This window comes from Vipera berus (assembly GCF_964194415.1).
Source record: "Vipera berus genome assembly, chromosome: 3".
In the NCBI taxonomy this organism is placed as follows: Eukaryota; Metazoa; Chordata; class Lepidosauria; order Squamata; family Viperidae; genus Vipera; species Vipera berus.
In genome coordinates, this window is record NC_138204.1 from 42,292,307 (window position 1) to 42,313,264 (window position 20,958).

At 36.9% G+C, this 20,958-nt stretch overlaps 1 protein-coding gene across 1 annotated transcript in view; it reads left to right on the forward strand.

Annotated features, from left to right (window-relative positions):
* Window positions 1–6,894: 6,894 nt before the first annotated feature.
* Window positions 6,895–20,958, forward strand: part of PLXNA2 (plexin A2) — a gene marked incomplete at both ends in the record, with an annotated part of 426,608 nt that continues 412,544 nt past the window's right edge. The window contains 2 exons of the mRNA XM_081322621.1: window positions 6,895–8,079; window positions 11,194–11,376. Of these exons, the coding sequence (XP_081178747.1) occupies window positions 6,895–8,079; window positions 11,194–11,376 (1,368 nt within the window). The remainder of the gene's footprint in view (window positions 8,080–11,193; window positions 11,377–20,958) is intronic.

Here is a 20,958-nt window from a genome sequence, read left to right on the forward strand (position 1 = left end):
AAGAACCTATCCAACGTTCCTTGCAGAATACATAAACCATTTAATTTCAGTGCTGCATATCTGGCATTGTTTGTGTGTGGAATCACTTCGCATTGTGAGGTCAGATTTTCCCATTATCTCAGATACCATTTTTTAGCATTCTGTCAAGTTTCAAATTTCAGTTCCTTTGAATCAGAATTAGCATAATATTGATTAGCTTGCCTTGGCCTTAAATTGAAATCATCTTATCATGGGGGGGGGGGGGTTAGGGTTGCATCTGTTAACTGTTTTTTGACGCCCTTTTGGTAATAATTTTTTTCTTCACCTCCTTGTCTGCAACAGTATATATAATGCTCCTCTGATGTGAAATGACCCATTTCAGTCCATTTCAGTTTGTTGATTCCCAGAATGTCAATGTTCAGTCTTGACATTTCTGCTGTGACAATATCAAATTTCCTTAGTTCATGGTTCTAATATTCACATTCCAATGGTGTATACACACAGAGCATATAGCTTTTATTTTGCCTATGGACACATCAGCAGCTAGGAATCTTTTCCACTTTAATCCAGCCACATCTTAAAGCAGCAGTACTACACATATTTGCCCTTTCCTCTTTTTCAGTGGATATATTTCATAAGGCAATCATGGGGAACTAATCTTGTAGTATCTTGGCAGAAATCTAGAATTAGTTGCCATTTCTTCTGTAGTGAATTGTATTTAAACTAAATGCTAGCACTATTATATCGTCCTTCATTACCTTCTTCACAGAGTAATAGGTTGTAGTATTTTTTTGAAAGCCAAATTGACTTGACACTTCCAGAAAGTTGACTATCTCTGCTGTACACAGCTTCTTAACCTACTTGGCATCAGAATTGCTGAATTGCAAAAATAAGGTTATTGCAGAAGGTGATCTTTATTTTGAACCACTAAATCTTGGACTGTATTGGACTTGCTGTATTGTACTTTCAGATGCTTTCAGCTTTTCTTCTAGCCTAAGGGACAGCTCTAATCTACAGGTTTGAATTAAGCTCAATTGATGTTGCAGGAAGCACTCAGATTGAGTCAGTTTATTCTGTCTTTCTAAAAAAGATCAACAGACTAATGATTGCTCTTCTAACAGAACTCATCTTATTACTGTTCAGGAATTTCAGAAATATTAGAGGATTCATCTCCATGTATTATTGAACATGGTAATTCAAAACCAGAAGATATAGTAACTTAATTAAAGGAAAAGATAAAATATGGCTTTTAGTTCAGGCAAGAGCTTACAGGTAGTCCTTGACTTACAACAGTTCATTTAGGGACTGTTCAAAATGACAACGGCACTGAAAAAAATGGCTCATGACTGTTTTTCATACTTACGACTGTTGCAGCATCCCCATGGTCACATAATCAAAATTTGGATACTTGGCAATCGGCTCATATTTATGACAGTTGCAGTGTCCCCGGGATCCTGCTGAAAACAGAAAATTGGATTAATCCTCAGATTATTTTCTCTCTGTTCTAGTGAATAGTTAAAGAAGTAATAGCTTTTTCTCTAAGATGGGGTAAACAGTGACCCCTGGAACATGTGAATCCTCAGCCCTATTTTCAAAGTATCTCTATACAACAATGCCAACATTGGCTGCAAAATTGTCAGCTTTCATCTTATGACTTCTCCCAATTTTTATATAAACGTAAAGAGGAAAGGAGAATTGCTATTGTATTAGTATAATACCATCAAATTTCTACTCCATTTGTATGCCATGTGCTTATTAAATATTATCTTCAGAAAAAGGTCACATTCACAGGGCAAGTATGGAAATGACTAGTCTTTATGGAATCAGCAAACTGGAGTTAAAAAAAATATATTGCAGTGTGGTGATCCTGCTCTGTCGACAAAATTTTTCTTCCCTTGATTTTCTGTTCCCTTTTCTCCACAAAATATCATGCACTGGAAACATATCAAGACTTTCTGGGAATATAGGAAAAAAATTCATTATTTAAGTTTTCCTCCCTGCATATTTATGGTACTTCTACAGACTTGAGTTCTCCAAAGTCCCTTGCACAATGATAATACCGTTTTGGCTGCTTAATAATTCCCAGCAGAAACATGTGCCAGTTAAAGAGAGAGTGAGTTTCTCAGCAATTCAATGGAGTTTCCACTTATGAAATGAGCATACAAACACTGGAAACTGGTGATATAAATTTTCAATATAGAAAATTTCAGTAATTAGAAATAGAACTGCTTTTGATTTCATGGAATACCACCCATATCAAAGACCCTACTGGTTATGCTGGTAATAATCATAGAACAAAAAATTATAATTTCTATTTATTTTATGACCGTACAATTCCATGAACTGAAACTTGAATTATCACACTGTAAACAAACAAACACACACACACTCCTCTTCCTCCATCACCAGGCAGATGAGAATATATCTGAACCATCACTCAGATAGGAAGCTTTTTTTTAGTACTTTTGTTAAAGTGTATTCATAGGATTAAGTTAAAAGAAGTTCAGATTTCTCTTGGCTATTATTGTTCTGTAAATAATATTCTATAACTGCATTCTAAAGTGTTTCAAGTAAATGACAACTTATCAGATAAAAAAGGGATTATGACTCATAAAGCATCTCATCTTATTTTTCTTGTTTTTTCTTGTTTTTTCCTTGTATAGTTTGAGGAAGGGGGTGGATATTTATTAAATACACACACACACACACAAACACACACACACACACACACACAAACAGAGAGAGAGAGAGAGAGAGAGAGAGAGAGAGAGAGAGAGAGAGAGAGAGAGAGAGAGAGAGAGAGAGATGCACACAAGCATCTCGCTTTAAATAAATTCATATTCCAATAGTTTTAGTTTTTTTAGTTTAGTTTTTATTTGATTTGTATACCGCCCTTCTCCCTAGGGACTCAGGGCGGTTCACAGGGCATATATAAATAACGATACAAAAGTTAAAAAGAAATTAAACCAATGCCCAGTTAAAAAACAATAATACAATACTAAGAACACCAATTTAAAAAACCCATAATCCCCCATCAGGCCAGACCAGCTAATTCAAACAAATGGGTCTTCAGGCCGCGACGGAAGGTTCGGAGGTCTGATGTCATCCGGAGCTCCACCGGCAGTTGGTTCCATAATGCCGGAGCGCCCACAGAGAAGGCCCTCCCCCTGGGGGCCACCAGTCGGCATTCTCTGATCGGTGGCACCCTGAGGAGGCCCTCTCTGTGGGCACGTACTGGGCGGAGGGAAGTTGACGCCGGCAGCAGGTGGTCCCTGAGGTGGTCCCTGGTCCCTCACAATAGAGTGATTAAAAGGTTCTCTGATATAAGTTAGCACTACACAACCAATGTTTTTCTAGGGCAAAACTCCCATTTACTAAGGAAATCCTAGCCTTATGATTTGTCATTCTGTTTAACGTGGCTATTTTAAAATAAGAAATACGAGGAAGGATCTGTAAGAGGCCTAGCTGTAACCCTTGCCACTCATCACATTTAGGCCATCAATTTAGCATATAATAAACCTTTATTGTCAAAGTACAACATGTGTACATTGAGATTAGCTGAGCCTCCCCCCATGCTCTCTCCCCCCAACACACTGTGACAACAAACCTTCCATCCCACCACACTATGTGAACCAACTACACCACACACTGGCCTCCCAAGTCACTTCTGCATAAGATTATGTCCTATTTAAAAGCCTAACAGCCCACGAATAAAAGCTATTTTTCAGCCTGTTGGTACGGCTGGCTATATTCCTATATCTCCTACCGGATGGTAGGAGAGTAAAGAGATACCGTCCAGGGTGTGAGTCATCCCTGAGAATCTTCCTCACTCTTCCAAGGCAACGAGCCCGGGCGATGTCATCCAGTGGTGTCAGGGAACAGCCCACAATGTCTTGTGCTGTGCTCACTACCCTCTGTAATACTTTCCTATCCGCGGCTGTCAGCCCAGCATACCAAACCACAATACCATACGAGAGAACACTCTCTATAGTAGACCAGTAAAAGAGGGTCATTAGCTGTTGTTCTACCCTGTTCTTCCGCAAGGCCCTAAGAAAGTGAAGCCTCTGTTGGGCCTTTCTAGCCACCTGAGTTGTGTTAACTTTCCAGGTCAGATCTTCACAGAGGTAGACTCCCAGAAATTTAAAGGACGAAACTCTCTCTACACAGTTCTCTCCAATGTAAAGTGGGGCAGGTTCCTCCTTTTTTCTCTGGAAGTCTAACACCATCTCTTTCGTCTTGCCGATGTTTAGGTGCAAGTTGTTGTTACTACACCATATGGATAGTTTTTGTACCTCCGCCCTATATGCTGTCTCATCCCCACCTGTAATAAGACCCACCACAGTTGTATCATCTGCGAACTTGATTATTGCAGTGGTTGGGTCAGATGATACACAATCATAAGTGTATAAAGAGTACAGGTAGGGGCTAAGCACACAGCCCTGTGGCGTGCCAGTGCAAAGCTTCAGGGGGGTGGACAAAGCAGAGCCGACCCTCACTGTTTGTAACCGATCCCTAAGAAAGTTTTGAATCCAATCGCAGATGGCGGGGGGAGAATTTCAAGTCAGTCAGCTTCTCGATGAGAATGCTATACAATTGTATGAACATTTAATAGCTGACTGGTAATTGCACATTGTATTCCCTTTAGCCAAGATCAATCTCTTGGGATTACATAGACATATTGATTTGTTTTCTTCACAACAATATGGACATAGTCATTACCTCTGTCTTGGATGGATGTTCTGATAATCTCCCATCTAAATTCTGCTTAGTTTTTTGAGATCAGCCAAGAACAACTAGGTTCTGCCATCTGCTAAAAAAATTAAAAGTTCATGCTTTAAATACCTTAATTTCAGGCTTTTTTAAAAAAAAAATGCATATGCATTCATTTCTCAGTATCTCAGTACACACATTTAGGCAATCTAATGAAAATTTCCAAGGTACCAGATTTGAAAAGGAATTTGTTTCACATATGGAATGTAAATTTGTATAATTGTTGTATCTGCAGTAATTATAACCTTTAACTGAGCCTTAAACTTTAAGTTACTAGAAATAGTTGCAGAAAGTCCTATATAGATTAGCATTAGAGCATGAAAATTGATGTCCATCACCACTAAACTAAGAATCACAGTGCTTTCTGATCTGTCTTCATAGCTCTTGCTTTTCCTTGCAACCTCCAAATGTTTTTGATATGAAGACTGCAGTGCAGCTGCTAAACTCAACCCTTGCAATTAATGTTGTTTTTTTTCCAGACAGGTATAATACCCAACAGAATGGTCACCCTCCAGATAAAAAAGAGATGCAAATTAGCATTGAAAGAACCATACAGGGCTTGCCACAGAGTGCTGTGACAGCAAGAACAGAGTTTGCAGATAAGAGCAGAGCATCTTAGGAATATAAAACTTCCATCTTTTAGTTTGATTTTTCAGACAGGTGCCTAATTTATTTTCTTTTAACTCAAATTCTGAAACAGGGTGGAGGGGAAAATTATTTAATATTTCAAAGTAGGATCAGTTTATCTAATTATCAGGTTGAAAGTATTCATGTGCAGTCTTGGAAATGCTCCACTATTTTTCTCAAATTGTTCTGGTACTGTTGCACATTAATCTGGATAAACCTGCTGTAGAGGAGGAGTAATGCAATCCTGGCAGATGGTGACAGAAGTTAGATTACAATCACCCTGAGCACAAAGGTGGTGCAGGAAGAGAAATATAGAGGAAGAAGAGGGAAAGCTACTTTATATAAATACAGAACAAACCCCACTGGCTTCTAGCACTGAACATGTTACTTATCCAGGTAATGAAACATTTGCACAAAAACAATGAAGCTCAGAGAGCATCAAGGAACCCACAAAGAGCAATATGTAATAAGTGATATTGGGTTTCACCACTCTGTGGAAAATCTTTAGTACTTCCTTTTACTATGATGGAATGTAGGAGAGGCAAAAGCTATCTAATATAATCTCAGCTGAAAGAGCCCAGGTAATAGGGATGGAGAGATCCCTGGCACTTATCACAACCACTTTAACATTTGAATAGCTGCTGTAAATACTGTATTGAACTTTGTGGACCAATGCTTTGTCTTGTTTAAAACACCTTCATGTGTTTGTATAATGGTGCTCATGTAGTGCGGCTAAAGTTAAACATCTTTAGGGAGAAGAAGAATTATATAACTAGAACTCATCTAAGTAGCTTGCCTGAAGTTGACCAATGTATCTTTTCTAGCCATGCAGAGATTAACTAACTTTAGAAGTGCAGATTGAAAGCCTCTCTTCTGAGAGAAATTAATGCCAAATGATAAAAACATTACTAAGTGTTCTTGATCAACATCATACTCCCCCCACTTTTATTGGAATAATACTCTGAAATGCCAAACACAGATAATGCAAATGCAGCCTAAGAATTGAGTTTCCTGTGCATACAAATGCAGTATATAAAAACCAGATAGCTAGGTCTACTTTTTATATTTTTTTCTCTCTAATTAAAAATCATCTTGTAACTAGAGGGAAAAAAAAACATATTTGCCCCATTTGTGTTTTCAGATCTGCTGTTTGGATAGATGAATGTGTAAAACATTTTTATTTTTAAAATCATGGATCAGAGCATATCATGAGCAGTTAAATTTTGTAATAATTAATACATAGAGGCAGAACAGAGCACTAAAGCTTGTACTGCTTACTCAAATGGGAAGGTGACTTACGGATTTAGAAACGTCTTTGTTTTATTTCAAAGAGCCTTTAATGGAAATGTCTGCTTCAATTGTAACTTTAGGATGACATCCATCTAATCTTTTGTTCTGTGCATTTTGTTCTTTTTCTTCCTTTCTGTAGAACCATGTAAAGAAAGCTACTGTGGCTAGAGTCACACAGAGGGAGTTTTGGGATATATGCTCCCTTTCTTCCTTGCTCTTCTCCACAGGATGGAACAGAGAAAGCTCTGGCCTCGGACATGGGACTCCGATGGCTGGTCAGTAGCCTTGGTGTTTCTTTTCTTAGGCTTTTCACAAAACATCAACAGCACTCCTGTCTATAATACATTTCATCCTGAGAACCGTGACTGGACTTTCAATCACTTGACAGTCCATCAGACAACGGGAGCAGTCTATGTGGGAGCTATCAATCGGGTTTACAAGCTGTCTGGAAACTTGACTGTCTTGGTAGATCACAAGACAGGACCTGAAGAAGACAACAAGTCCTGCTACCCACCACTTATTGTGCAACCCTGTACTGAGATCCTGACTCTGACGAACAATGTTAACAAGCTCCTGATCATCGATTACTCAGAAAATAGGCTGCTGGCCTGTGGGAGTCTCTATCAAGGTGTCTGTAAATTGCTGCGCCTGGATGACCTCTTCATCTTAGTAGAGCCATCTCACAAGAAAGAACATTACCTTTCCAGCGTCAACAAGACTGGCACTATGTATGGAGTTATAGTTCGTTCTGAGGGAGAAGACGGGAAGCTCTTTATTGGCACAGCAGTGGATGGTAAGCAGGATTACTTTCCCACCCTCTCTAGCCGAAAGCTACCACGTGATCCAGAATCCTCAGCTATGTTGGATTATGAGCTTCACAGTGATTTTGTTTCATCACTAATCAAAATTCCTTCAGATACATTGGCCTTGGTCTCTCACTTTGATATCTTCTATATCTATGGATTTGCAAGTGGAAATTTTGTTTATTTTCTGACAGTCCAGCCAGAGACTCCTGAAGGTGTGTCTATCAATTCGGCTAGCGACCTTTTCTACACATCTCGGATTGTCCGTCTCTGCAAGGATGACCCTAAATTTCACTCCTATGTTTCTCTGCCCTTTGGTTGTGTCAAAGGTGATGTGGAATACCATCTACTACAGGCAGCTTACCTTTCTAAGCCAGGGGAGGTACTTGCCAGATCCTTGAATATTACTGCCCAGGATGATGTCCTTTTTGCCATTTTTTCCAAGGGACAAAAACAGTATCACCACCCCCCTGATGACTCTGCTCTTTGCATTTTTCCCATCCGTGCTATCAATGCCCAAATTAAGGAACGACTACAATCTTGCTACCAAGGGGAAGGCAACTTGGAACTCAACTGGCTACTAGGGAAAGATGTCCAATGTACCAAGGCGGTAAGAATGAATACTGTATTTTAAATAGGGTTACTTTAAGGAAGGTATAGAGAATATTAGCACTGTTAGAAATTATGGAATTTAAGAATTTGCTTCCTGGCAAGAATTTTGAAGAGGTCTTCTGAAAGTGAAACAGGATTTAAGTGTTAGCTCAGTTTTTAATTTATCTCACGAGAATGTTTTCTCAACATATTTTCTGGTAGGAATTAAAAAGACTGCTGCTGAAGTTTCAACTTGATCTACCCATTGTGTAGAATAGGTATGAATGGGAATGGTCAAACATTTCCCCACTTGTAGCTGTTGTGATTACCCAGTATTTTCTGCATGAAATTGAAAACTGTAATTCATTCATATATTATAATAATAGAAAAGTGATATTTGTATTGGCTAAAGCAATGGGGCCAAAAGTAAGAAATAATTGGTTTGGAAGCCTTACATTATTTTAATATATATAAATAATTATAACATTTATATAATACTTATTGAATATTTTATTCTATATATTTATTATTTATATATTTAATTATAATATATTTATCTCCCTACACACACACACACACACTCTCTCTCTCTCTCACACACACACACACACACAAAGAAACTCAAGGTTTCTGTGAACAAAGCTTAAACATTACTGACTATTTTAATGACATTTTATCCTCTTTGTCTTGATTAATACAGCGGCCCCAGGATGATAAATGCAAGAGAAATGTGATCCCCTTGCCTTGATCAGAATTAAAACAAATTGATTTCTATATCAGAGCATATAAAGACAATGAAGTGGCTCTTAGAGACACTCTTACATGTATGTAGCCTAACTGGATGAGTAATCAATACTGTCAACATGAATCTTTTTTTGCTTATATTCTGCTTTTGTACCCCTCAAGTATTTAGTTGATGGAAAATAGGACAGATTCTGATTAGAGAAGGAGAGTTTTTCTACTGGTTGTTTAGGATAGCTTCTCCAATCTGTTTCCCTACAAAATATTAAACTGCATTTCCTATTATTGGCAGTAAGTATAATCTATTCCTTCAAATGTAGTAAGATAAAATTTGTTTACAACATATTGCTGGAGTAAAATGATGCAGACCATCCCTGCTGCTATTCCTCAGATTGTCATGTCCTTAACTAGTTCCTTGCTAGAGAAGGTGTCAGAAAGAATCAGATGTTAATGCTTGCCATCAAAGTAGATACATATGTGATAAAATTGGCTGTTTCTAGGAAAAGACAAAATAGTCACAAGAAGAAAATCATAGTTTGTTTTCTTCAGAGTGCAGGGATCTGGCCTACTTTACTTAACATGCTACTAACCATCAACTTATATTCAGAATAAACAGAAAACATATTATTATATTGGTTTATTGCTTATACTAGTTTGTTCTGTATAATTATATTTACCAGCACGGCACTTAATTATAATTATACTCCAGGTAAAACTAGTGAGATTCAGAGAGTGCTTATGGTGAACCTTTCATTAATTTCTTCACAACATTAAGGAAAGGCCAAAGAGGTATTTCACCAAATGACTTTTACAGACCTATTTCTTATACAATTTTTTAAAACACCAGCATTAATTCCTAATGCAGATTTTGTGAAAACTATACATGGTGTATTTCTCATCATTCAAACTCAATCTCATTGAAGTTGACGCATGAGATCTGACTGACAAGCTTGAATATATGAAATCCAGGAAGTTTAATCTAGGGATACCAAAGTCAGACTTCAGTTTTTTGAACCTTTTTGAGTCTGCAGAAAGAGTTATGAACCAGAGCTGTGTTATTAAAGAGGTAAATGATGATTTTTTTTATGTAGTTGTAAACATCTAACTATGAGTAGCTTTGTAAAGCATCTTACAAATATGAGACACAAAAACTTAAAGATAAGCCTTTTAAGAAGCCTAGCATGGAGATAGTGATGCAGAACAATTCTGGGAAAGGCCTTTTCTTAGGGAGAGCTGTACAATTCTTCTGAGTCAAGCAAGAGATTTTAGTGCAGATTCTTATGTAATTTTCTTCCATTTAGTTCTATTGCTGCTGTTGTTTTTCTTGCAAAAAACAGACAAATAAATCATAACAGGAGAAAGTATCATCTGCACTTACCTCTTGTTCCATCATCTGAACTAACAGGCAACCATTGTCAGAAAATGACATGCCCATCACTGATCTTCCTTTTGTCCTTACCCTCATGCCTCCATGCAGTGGTGGGATTCAGCCGGTTTGTACCACTTCGGCAGAACCGGTAGTTAATTTTTTATTGCCCAGGCCCAGAATGGACTTCTAGAAGTGGCATCCAACAGAGAACCGGTTGTTCACATGTTTGAATCCAACCACTGCCTCCTGTCATAAACCTCCAGAAATGCTTGTAAGCTATTCATACAACAGGGCAAGAGATAAGTACAGGTAGTCCTCAACTTATAGAAGTTCATTTAGTGACCATTCAAAGTCACAACAGCACTGAAAAAAGTGACTTATGACCATTTTTCTCATGACAGTTTTAGTATCCCCATGGTCATGTGATCAAAATTTAGATGCTTGGCAACTGGTGTGTATTTCTGATGATTTGCTGTGTACCTGGATCATGTGTTCAACTTCTGCAACCTTCTGACAACCCAAATCAATGGGGAAGCCAGATTCACTTAATGACTGTGTCACTAACTTAAGAACTGCAGTGATTCACTTAACAATTGCAGCAAGAAAGGTCATAAAATGGAGCAAAACTCACTTAACAACTGTTTCTCTTACCAATAAAGATTTTGGCTCAATTGTGGTCATAAATTGAGGATTACCTATATAGATGCAGCCAAAGAAAGCAATACAAGACAGGTCTAAATGCAGAACATCATCTCAGAACCTGATTATTCCAGATTTTAAAGTCCATAAAGTTGATTATATGCCAAGTGGATTGTCATATGTCAGCTATTACTTATAATTTTTCACAATTTGTATGCCAATTTTTCTATCTTGTTGTCTTCCAGAAGCATCAGGACCAAAAGCCATGTTGGTTGGGAATTCTTAGAGTTATGGTCCCGAAATTATGGAAGACATCAAATTAAGAAGCTGCTCTACCTTTCACTTTTCACTGATATTTGTGTTTAAATATTTCATCACTTTCAGCCAGTTCCAATAGATGACAACTTCTGTGGATTGGACATTAATCAGCCACTGGGAGGCTCCATACCAGTAGAGGGAGTGACCCTTTACACTTCTGGTCGTGATCGGATGACTTCTGTTACATCATATGTCTACAATGGTTACAGTGTGGTGTTTGTGGGTACCAAGAGTGGCAAGTTAAAGAAGGTAGGACAACTATTTACCTTTAGACATTTCATTTCTCTATGGATATTGATGGTTAGAGGTTTTACAAAATTTTCTGGTTATTTGTTCATACTTTGTACTCGTTGTCTTGGAGCTTTCCAGTTGTAGCTTCAATTTGGAGATTTGGTCCTTTATATCATCTAGATTATTTTTAGTATCATTATGGTTTCTTAAATGTCTTCTTTTTGTGCAACAATTGTTTGATGAATTTGCTGTAACATAAAGAGTATTTCCTTTTGAAAGGTATTTGTTTTTTTCTTAAGGCATCATTCCTGGAAATCCTCTGGTATCACCAGTCTCAGTAAGAGTGGAACAAGATTTCTTTTAGTTTTCTGGTCTTTATATATAGCTTTTATAATCCGGTCCTAATAGCAATATTTTATAGTAAACCTTTTGTCTCAAGTTTCCTGAAAATTATCAGTCAGGAAAGGTTGTAGTCCACAATGTTCCAAGTGTTCAAAATGTTCCACCTCCCTGCAGCCAGACATATTCAAAAGTCCATTTTTTCATTCTCTCCCACTAGCTCTTAAGATTAAAAATCCAAGGCCAGTAGGTATTTATAGTACAAGAAGTTCAGGATGATAAATATGCCAAAACATTTTCCTTTATTGCCAGCTGTACCAACCAGCCAAGGAGCTAGTTATGGTGCTGTACTTAAATCCACCACTAGATGTCATTCAAAGTCCATTTTCCACTCTTAAAAACAAAGGGTTGATTTCTTATATTTCACCTCAATAATTTTTTTCCAAGAGAAAATCTTAACAATTATCTCAGTTCTCAGATTTATCAAAACTGTAGTTTTGTATTACTTTCACTTCAGTATTATGTATTTCTGTCCCCCATAACAAATTTAAAATGCCACTTCTATTCTCATCTGGAGTTTTAGGCTTCTTGGGAGCTTTTACCAGGAAATTCAATTGTAAAATAGTAAAGAAAGGATCAATATTCTCACCCAGTCCAAACATGTTGTTTATGACGTGCTAATTAAAGCTTTTGTTCTTCAGTTGTCAGCAGCTAATAGCCGGCTGCAGAAGTATGGCTGGTCTTTCCCCTGCCGGTTTAGAGGGCTTTCCTGAGATCAAACAGAGAGACCTCTGTCTCACCATGATTGTCAAGGCACCCCTCCTTCATCACCTCTTTGGGGTGACTTTAGGCCCTTTTCAGGGCCCTCAGCAGGGCAAAATCGGGCATGGAAGGCAGAGCTTTGACTTCCTGTGTCCATTTCACTGCGATGCAAAACCAGAAGTCAACAACTATAAGGTTGTTTGGACTGAGAGAGACTTAACTGGCTCAAAGTCACCCAGATGGCTTCCCTGCGGAAGGAAATATATATATACAGCAGCCTTTTTCAACTTTTTATTCTGGAAGAACTTTTAAAATGATTTTTGGGCTTAGGAACCCCTGAATAAATTGCAAAAACTTCACAAAAAATTACTTATACTATTCCTCAACCCATGTTTGCAATATTTACATTTACAACAAAAAAAGTGGCAACCCAGCAAATGAGTTGCAGCATAAAATTTCCCACTACTATGAGTGTTAGCTTTGTATGGCACATAGATTCAATTTTTTTTAGTCGCAATCTCTCATGAAATCCCTACCAAATTCCAACAGAAAAAGGCTGCTCTAGGAAAAAGGAGAATTGAGAATTTTGTTTGAAATCATTTGTTTGTTTGAAACATGTGAAACATGTTTCAGAGAACATGTTTTGGGCATTTGGGCATGCAGTGTGTTTTTATCCTTACCTTAATTTTGAATTATCATACCTCTTTTCTTAAACAAACAATTTCCTGGTTACTTTTGCTTCCCCAAATCATAAAGATCCATGGATTTTTTTTAATGATCAGACAGCAAGGGTAGCCAAGGAGAATGAAGAGTGTTGGAGAGGTATGTAAATTGAAAGCAGCAAAAACAGACATATAAATGTAAGAGGACACCAAAAGCCTATAGTATTTAAGAATTAAATATTCAAATTCGTGGATTTTTTTTAAAAAAAGCTGGTTTATCTAGGTTAATCTGATTCAATATTTCTGCTTCATTTGCTAAATAATCACTTTCTTATTATATTTTTAAAAGACAATTTTTAATATACTTTTCAAACATGATTCTCTTTCTGCTCTGGGCCACACATTTTTCAGGGCTATCCAATTATTTGCACTTGTTCTTTTGAAGACATGCTGTTACAACATCAGCACAAATACTACTACAGTCATATCGGGAGCACTGAAGCATTTCTGGGTTGGAATGGGCGGAAGTTGACACTAAGGATTCTGTGAAAGTGGAGATACATGCAGCTTTTCCAGATTTTCAGTATTAAAATCACATTTGAATACTTTTATGTTATTGTCAAGAAGATATGCTATCTTTAAGGTTTATCTCTTTATGCTTGGTCACATATTTTTGTACAGTATGGATACAGTAATTTCTTCTGAGTTATCAACTATAGATGTTTCTCAAAATCTGGAAACATGCATTCTTGATTTCACTTTTGCTTTTTAACAGTGGAAATCCTGATATTGACAGCAACCTCCTTTCAATATTTAAGAAAAATATATGAGTTAATATTGGTAATGGTAGCCTTTTCAAAATACATTCAGGCATTGCTGTGTTACACTCTAATCTTGCTGTTCACCATTCTGCCCTTTCTATGGATTTTATCCTGTGACTAACTGATCCATTAGATAAAATTCCTTACAGCCTGCATTATATAAAAGTAGGCTATTTGCCCAAGGGGCATTTTTCATTCCTTTGCCTTTAAACAAAGGTTTCTTTTTTTTGTGAAACTTAGGAAGCTAAGTGGCAATTCATTGTGGCTTTTTCTTCACACATATTCATGGTAAACAAGTAAAGCTCTGTGGTAAATTAGATGTACGCATAAATTTAAACTTTCCATTCCAACAGCTTTAGTTTAGAAATTGGTAATTTCAATCAGTCATGGACATAATCTTCTTGCCGAGTGATATTTCCCATTTGACTATTGAGAATGCATCCTGATACACCATCATAAGTCGTAATAATATTCTCTTAGGAGTATAGGAATGAATAGGACAGTGATTTTCAACTTTGTTTGCCTCCCAGCTGGCTCCATGCATCTAAAAATCTGCTCTGGAGCATTGGATAAGTTTTTAAAAATCCAGGTAATCATTGTGCAGCAGCAAAGGGATACAGAAAACTCTGAACTCTTTGCTTTTATCTAGAGGTCATATGGATTTTTGCATCCCAAATATGGCAATGTAGGAGTTGCAGAAACTGCTGGGAAAAAATATGAGGTGAAAAGGAGAAGTTAACTAATGAATGTAATATAATTTGTTATAATAACTAACATTAATGAATCTTAGCTAAGGAATTAGGCATGTTATGGCTGAATTCACAGGGCATCCTAGGTCATCATTTGCTTGGCTGTGATTTGTTTGGCTATGATTTCTTAAATAAGCAATAATTGGCTGAGCTCAAATATTATGTTAAAGCATAATCCCAGATTTCCAAACCACAAATTTACATTTATATAACATATTGGAGCAAGGTTGAGAAAATCTCATTATGGCTGTGTTGTATGAATTCTGCCAACAGGTTTGCTTTCCAGTTATTACTGTAATTCATATGATGACACAAGCATGTTGTATGAATTCTGCCAACAGATTTGCTTTCCAGTTATTACTGTAATTCATATGATGACACGAGAATGTTTTAGTCTAGGAAAATAGGGCTGGTCATTTTTCACCACTTTCTGAATAAAGTCAAGTGGTACTAGACTAAACGTTTATGAGTTGATGCATAAATTCAATCCCACATTGCTTTGTGTGTGTGTGTGTGTGTGTGTGTGTGTGTGTGTTAAAAATATAGGGCAGTATAATCCTTTGCAATTATTCACAAGCAAGACCCATGTGTTCTCTAGAACATAAACCCACACAATTGTTAATATATATTTGCACAGAACTTTTCCTTAATGTGTTCAATTACATACACTTTTATAGACCAATTTCCCAAAAATAGTTGCACTGAATATGCAGACATCTGAGCTGATGACCTTTGGCTCAATTTCAAGATTATAGATGGTTTGTCACTCCATATTTGTTGGATTAGTAACAACCTTAATATTGACCATAACTGCTAGTAGTACTGTACAGTTCTTTACGTCTCTGTCTCTGTACTCTGTTTGAAACAACATTTCTCAAAGATATATCAATTAGATAGTATGTGGCAAGAGTGTGTATGTGGGTGTGCGTAGGCTACTGCAGTTTTAGCTGGAAAGTCTTTACTTTAAAATGCACTTAAAGATAGTAGCTTGTATGGGAATTTTGTTAATTTAATGTTCCAAGGGAAATTGTGTTCTATTAATTATGTAGGATTACTAAAGGACTGCTCATTTTGGGATGGTTTAATCCCTGATGGCATATTTATAGTGGAAACTTTTTCAAACTTATGCATTTTTGATGACAAGTATATTTATAGGAATTAGGCTGCTGTATTGTCATTATTGTCACAGAGTGAGCACCTGTTACTCGGCCCAGCTTCTGCCAACCTAGCAGTTCGAAAGCACGTAAAAATGCAAGTAGAAAAATAGGGACCACTCCGGTGGGAAGGTAACAGCATTCCGTGTGCCTTTGGCATCTAGTCATGCCGGCCACATGACCACGGAGACGTCCTCAGACAAGCGCTGGCTCTTCGGCTTTGATACGGAGATGAGCACCGGCCCCTAGAGTTGGAAACGATTAGCACGCATGTGCGGGGGAACCTTTACCTTTACCTTTTATTGTCATTACAGAGTCACATATGGTCATCACATTTGGGTTAAAAAACTTCAACTCCACAAATTTCCCTTGCCACTTGAAGTCCACCCATCTTAAAATTGCTGAGATGAGAAACACTATTCTAGAATAATATATAAAAAGATGAAATGTGTATCAATGTTAATGCCTGTAACATTCAAGAAGTCAGGAAATATTTGTTAGAAACAAGAATTCTAAAAAAAATCTAAACAACAACAACAACAACAACAAAAATAGCATAGGTGTTAACCAGCATTATTAGGAGTGGAGTGGGATGCTTTTCACAGCAATCCTGTTTAAAATCATGTTTTTCAAAGAAGGAACTAAGCAACTTATTGTCAGGAACCAGGGCACGGGGACTTGGCTCTCACTACCCCAGTGACCCTGATTGAAAGAGCTGATTTTCTCGTCACTACATTTTAGTTGTGGGAAGAAACTCTGAGTCTTTTGGGAATTTGCCAGATGTAGTACAAACATGCCATTCAAGTAAGGGTGAATTTATTTAAAAATGGAGATATTTCTCCATTTTTCTCCTTATAAAAGAATTGTAGTACTTTAGAGTTTCAAGAACCTGTCAGTCTTAAAATGTTATGGTGCAAAAAGTGACCTGTAAAATATAAACACAGTTTAAAGAATTGTTACTTGATTGTTGATGAACAGTCTGAGCCAATAAGAGTTCAGAACTGGCAGTCTTGAGTGCCACAATAATCAATTAGCTGTAGTCTTTTGCTGAATGGATTTCCCCCCCTCTTTTTGCCCTATGGGGATTTTCTTGCTGGAAAGGATTTGGGATGCTGATTCTGACTATATCATTTTCTAAACATATCTTTGTGTCTTCTGAGGATTCATCACTGAGAACACTGAATTCCTATGGCAATACTCTGCTTCCTTTTAATTGATTAGTCAGTATCTGTGAAATCTTCATTACTAATCTATTTTTTCTCTTTTAGCTTCTATGTTGCAAAATATCTAACTGTGGTTGAAGGAACAGCTGAGCTTCCTTAGTGTAGGCTAAATCATATCCTGCTAGGTGGTGTAACTAATTTGCCTAAATTTAATCACAAAACATTCCACATTAAAGCTAAACAGAACATTTATGATATTCTGCTCTGATTGTAGTAATGCAATATATAAATGTCCTGGTAACAACAGTTTCAACATTGGAAGAAAATCAGTATCGATAACAATTCAACATTGATACCAAAATCTCTTTAGGTACACTTGCGATTTGTTGCGTGTTTGCTGATTGCACATGAGGAAAGGAAGAATGAATATGAAAGTTTAATTCTGAAAACCTACAAATTAATAAATTCACCAGTGCCAGAAATGACTTTATACAACTTCTATTGTTTCATTCTCAAGGAAAATAGACCTAGCTCTTCTTGGTGTTTCCATTGAAACTCTTGTGGAGTTTCCATATCTCATAAATAGAGATTTACAGAAGGATTGAAAAAGGCTCCTCCTCCATTTCTTATCATCTCACTTTTTCCCATAATGACCTCTTTGTTTTACACCCACCCACCCCTTAACAAAATCAAATTAGAATCCTGGACCTCTGGTGAATGTAATGGATCACTTTTGTGGATAATTCTTGTGTGTGCCTCCCTCCAATATTTTATAGAGACCTTTCCCTGTAAAAAATCATCTAGGATGATTTCATTTGGGGTAAAATCAAATTGACAACATGTAACTTCCTGGTTTTGGTGAGCACGTTTTTCCAGTAGGAAAGCACTAAAGATGAAAGAACAAACAAAAGGGTACTGGAAAATCAATGCTTGTTTATGAAACTAGCATTTGGTCATTGTGATTCAAGCTTGATTCTTTGGGAGATGTGGAAAAACTTTAGGTCTGCCACCAATTGCAAGGAGGTGCGTGAGAGAGTTGTGGGGTGATATTCAGTGCTGTGTTCTCTGTGGGTATGAAACCCCTCCCCACCTTTTCTCCAGCAATGTTCCAGTCACAGCTATAACTGACTTCTGGAAAAAGGGGATTCTGTCTGCTCTAAAAAAGCCAGAGCTTAACGCTGTTTCCCCCATAATGAGATTGGCGAGTTTCCCAGATTCCTGCAAGTGAGCTTGCTGTTTGTTTTGTTATTTTATGAGCCCCAGCGGGTCGAGTAAGCTGGGCTTTTGGAACCTGGGCAAGGCCGGTGTTGGCAGTTTATTTACAGTTTACAACCCATCTATTGGGGAGCTTTATTTTTGTGACAAGTTTAGGGACTGTTGGATCCTCCAGGGATTAGGCCAAACTTTATCCATGTCAAATCATAGAATACTTGGCTCTCCTAAAGCAAGGGATAAGCTGGACTGGGTAGATCTAAATTCTGGCAAGAGACTAGAAGTTTTGTTCAACTGTTTGAAACTGGGTATTATGACGCTATCTGGATAATTCAGCATAATATTTTCTCATAATCCTTTCCCATTATTTTTGTAGTCTCTCTACTACTAGTAATTGTAGTTGTCTTGGCATGCTTCCATATGCACATTTTTACAGAAGGCAATTTCAATCATGTCTTACACATGGCTTAAATATGAAAAGGTAGCCAACTCATAATTTCAGAAATGATGATAGGCACTTATTTAAGTCTCAAAGGAATTTCAGCGAGATTAAACCACTTTAACTTCCTTAGAAAATGAGTTTTTTAAAAAATAAAAGCCCTTAGCAAGCTAAGAGATTTGCACCAGCATTGAAACAGGCAGAATATTAGTAGATATCTGAGAAAATTATGACATGGAATTTTTTTCATACTCTTTGGGAGAGAAAATCTTGGTGATGTCAATTAATGAAAAAAAAATGCTAAGGAGCTGTTACAATAGATAAGGGCAAAATATTCTAGATGCCATAATGGTTGATGCTTTTTATTTTTTATGTATTTTCCCTACATCTTACATTGATATCTATTCCATTAATTTCCTAAAGCCAGCAAATCCTATGCTATGATTTTAACATCAGAAGTTGTCTTTAGATACTTTCTAGAGATCCACTCTGTGAATGCACAGAATTCCCTTATATGTCTTTCACTTGCTTGTTCCATCAACTCTATCAATGTTTTTATATATTTTTGAAGCCTTAGTAGCAGAGTCTTTTCAAAACAGAAGCCAATGTACCAACTAATGCACATAGAAGGTGCTATGGTGGCTGGGCCTGTTCTATGGAACTTTTTTAGAATATTTAGAAAAATGGTAGATCAATAGAAAAGGCTTTATTTTCCCTCTCTGCCAAACAGTTTCACTGAAGTCATTCAGAGGGGAGGGAGAAGACTGTGTATGTTCCTATTTGCTTACATATATATATGATCATGGATATTATGTCCCCTGGCTAGGGTTACCAGAAGTCTAGCAAAAGGAGAACATATCCTATTTTTTATCTGTATCTCCTCTGTCTGGCAGGGTTAACTTAAACATCACATAATGTCTGACTTTTAGAGTGTTTTTGAGCTTTCTGGGACTGTTTGCACAACACTAGTCTATGTATTGTGACCTTGTAAATTGTCTTTCTCTCATCCATCAATAGACTGCTTAGCCTAGATTTATGTTATTTAATTCATTTTCTGATTCCAACAATTGGCTTCAATACAGTCTTTTCAAATCTATGATTACTGTATTCTGTGGAACACATCATAACTTTCTATGGTGAAATTTTTGAAAGCATGTATCTTTGATTATGTTATCACTAGTATATGTTCTTGAAATTAAAGATTTGTTGGAAAAATATTGTGAGTGAAAAATCAATCTTTCTAATGCTGGGGAAAAATAATTTCTTATACACATAACCCTACTAAACATTTTTTGCAGATGTTGCTGTAATTTTTGTTGTGGATGGCAAGAAAATTAAACAGTCAATGTGTCCTTCTTTCCACAATTTTTTCTTGTATCTACTTGAACATGTCCTCCTTTGTCTGCTTAGTACTTGTTTACAACCCTGACCCATTACTCATCAGCACCTTCAAGTCTCAAAGTCAACATGGCTTCCCATTTACTTATCTTGTAAATGAACAATCCTGCAGGGGAGGAAACTACTTCTTCATTCCATTGCTGTCTTAGCAGCCTACATGACTGCATTTGAAACTCACTTTTTGAGTTTTAAAATTTTCATTGTGATGAAATTTTGCTATTCACAAGAACCATTTTCTACTGAAATTCTTGTAAATATAATTATTTTGCTGCTATGGATGCCTGTATTACATAAGACTGAACCAACTCCAGGTTATTTCATAGAGGCGCCATGTATCTTTGAGAAATATTTTGTTGTTGTTGTTGTTAGTTGGCGAAGTCGTGTCCAACCCATATATAGCTGTTAATTTGCCATTACTTCCTTTTAGGATGTTTTAAAATTTTCCAATCTAGCCTATAGCTCTGATATTTCCCTGTATATTCTGAGGCAAATGCTAATGAAATGAATAAAACATTACAGGCAAACATATGCACATAGATTTCTCCGCAAGCTGAAAAAGCCCCTTCACCTTTATAGTAGAGATTTATTATCAGTTTCACCTGTTAGTGACAATATTTGCCAAACTGCAGCAAAATTAGGAGGTTTGTTTCCACATAACCCCCAGAGCCAAAAAGCATTCTGCAAGGGAACAGAAGGAAAAGGCTTTTCAAGAGGGCAGGAAATAACTATTAATATTCAGACACTATTTTAGGAATATGGTATTATTTAATGCAGATAAGGAGTTCATGGGAAGAAATGCAGTCCTTCTCAAAAGATGCTAACTAATTGCAAATAATAATATGACAGGGGAGGAAAATTGTTAAATATGTTGGAAGTAAGCCTAAATAAAATTGTATTCAAT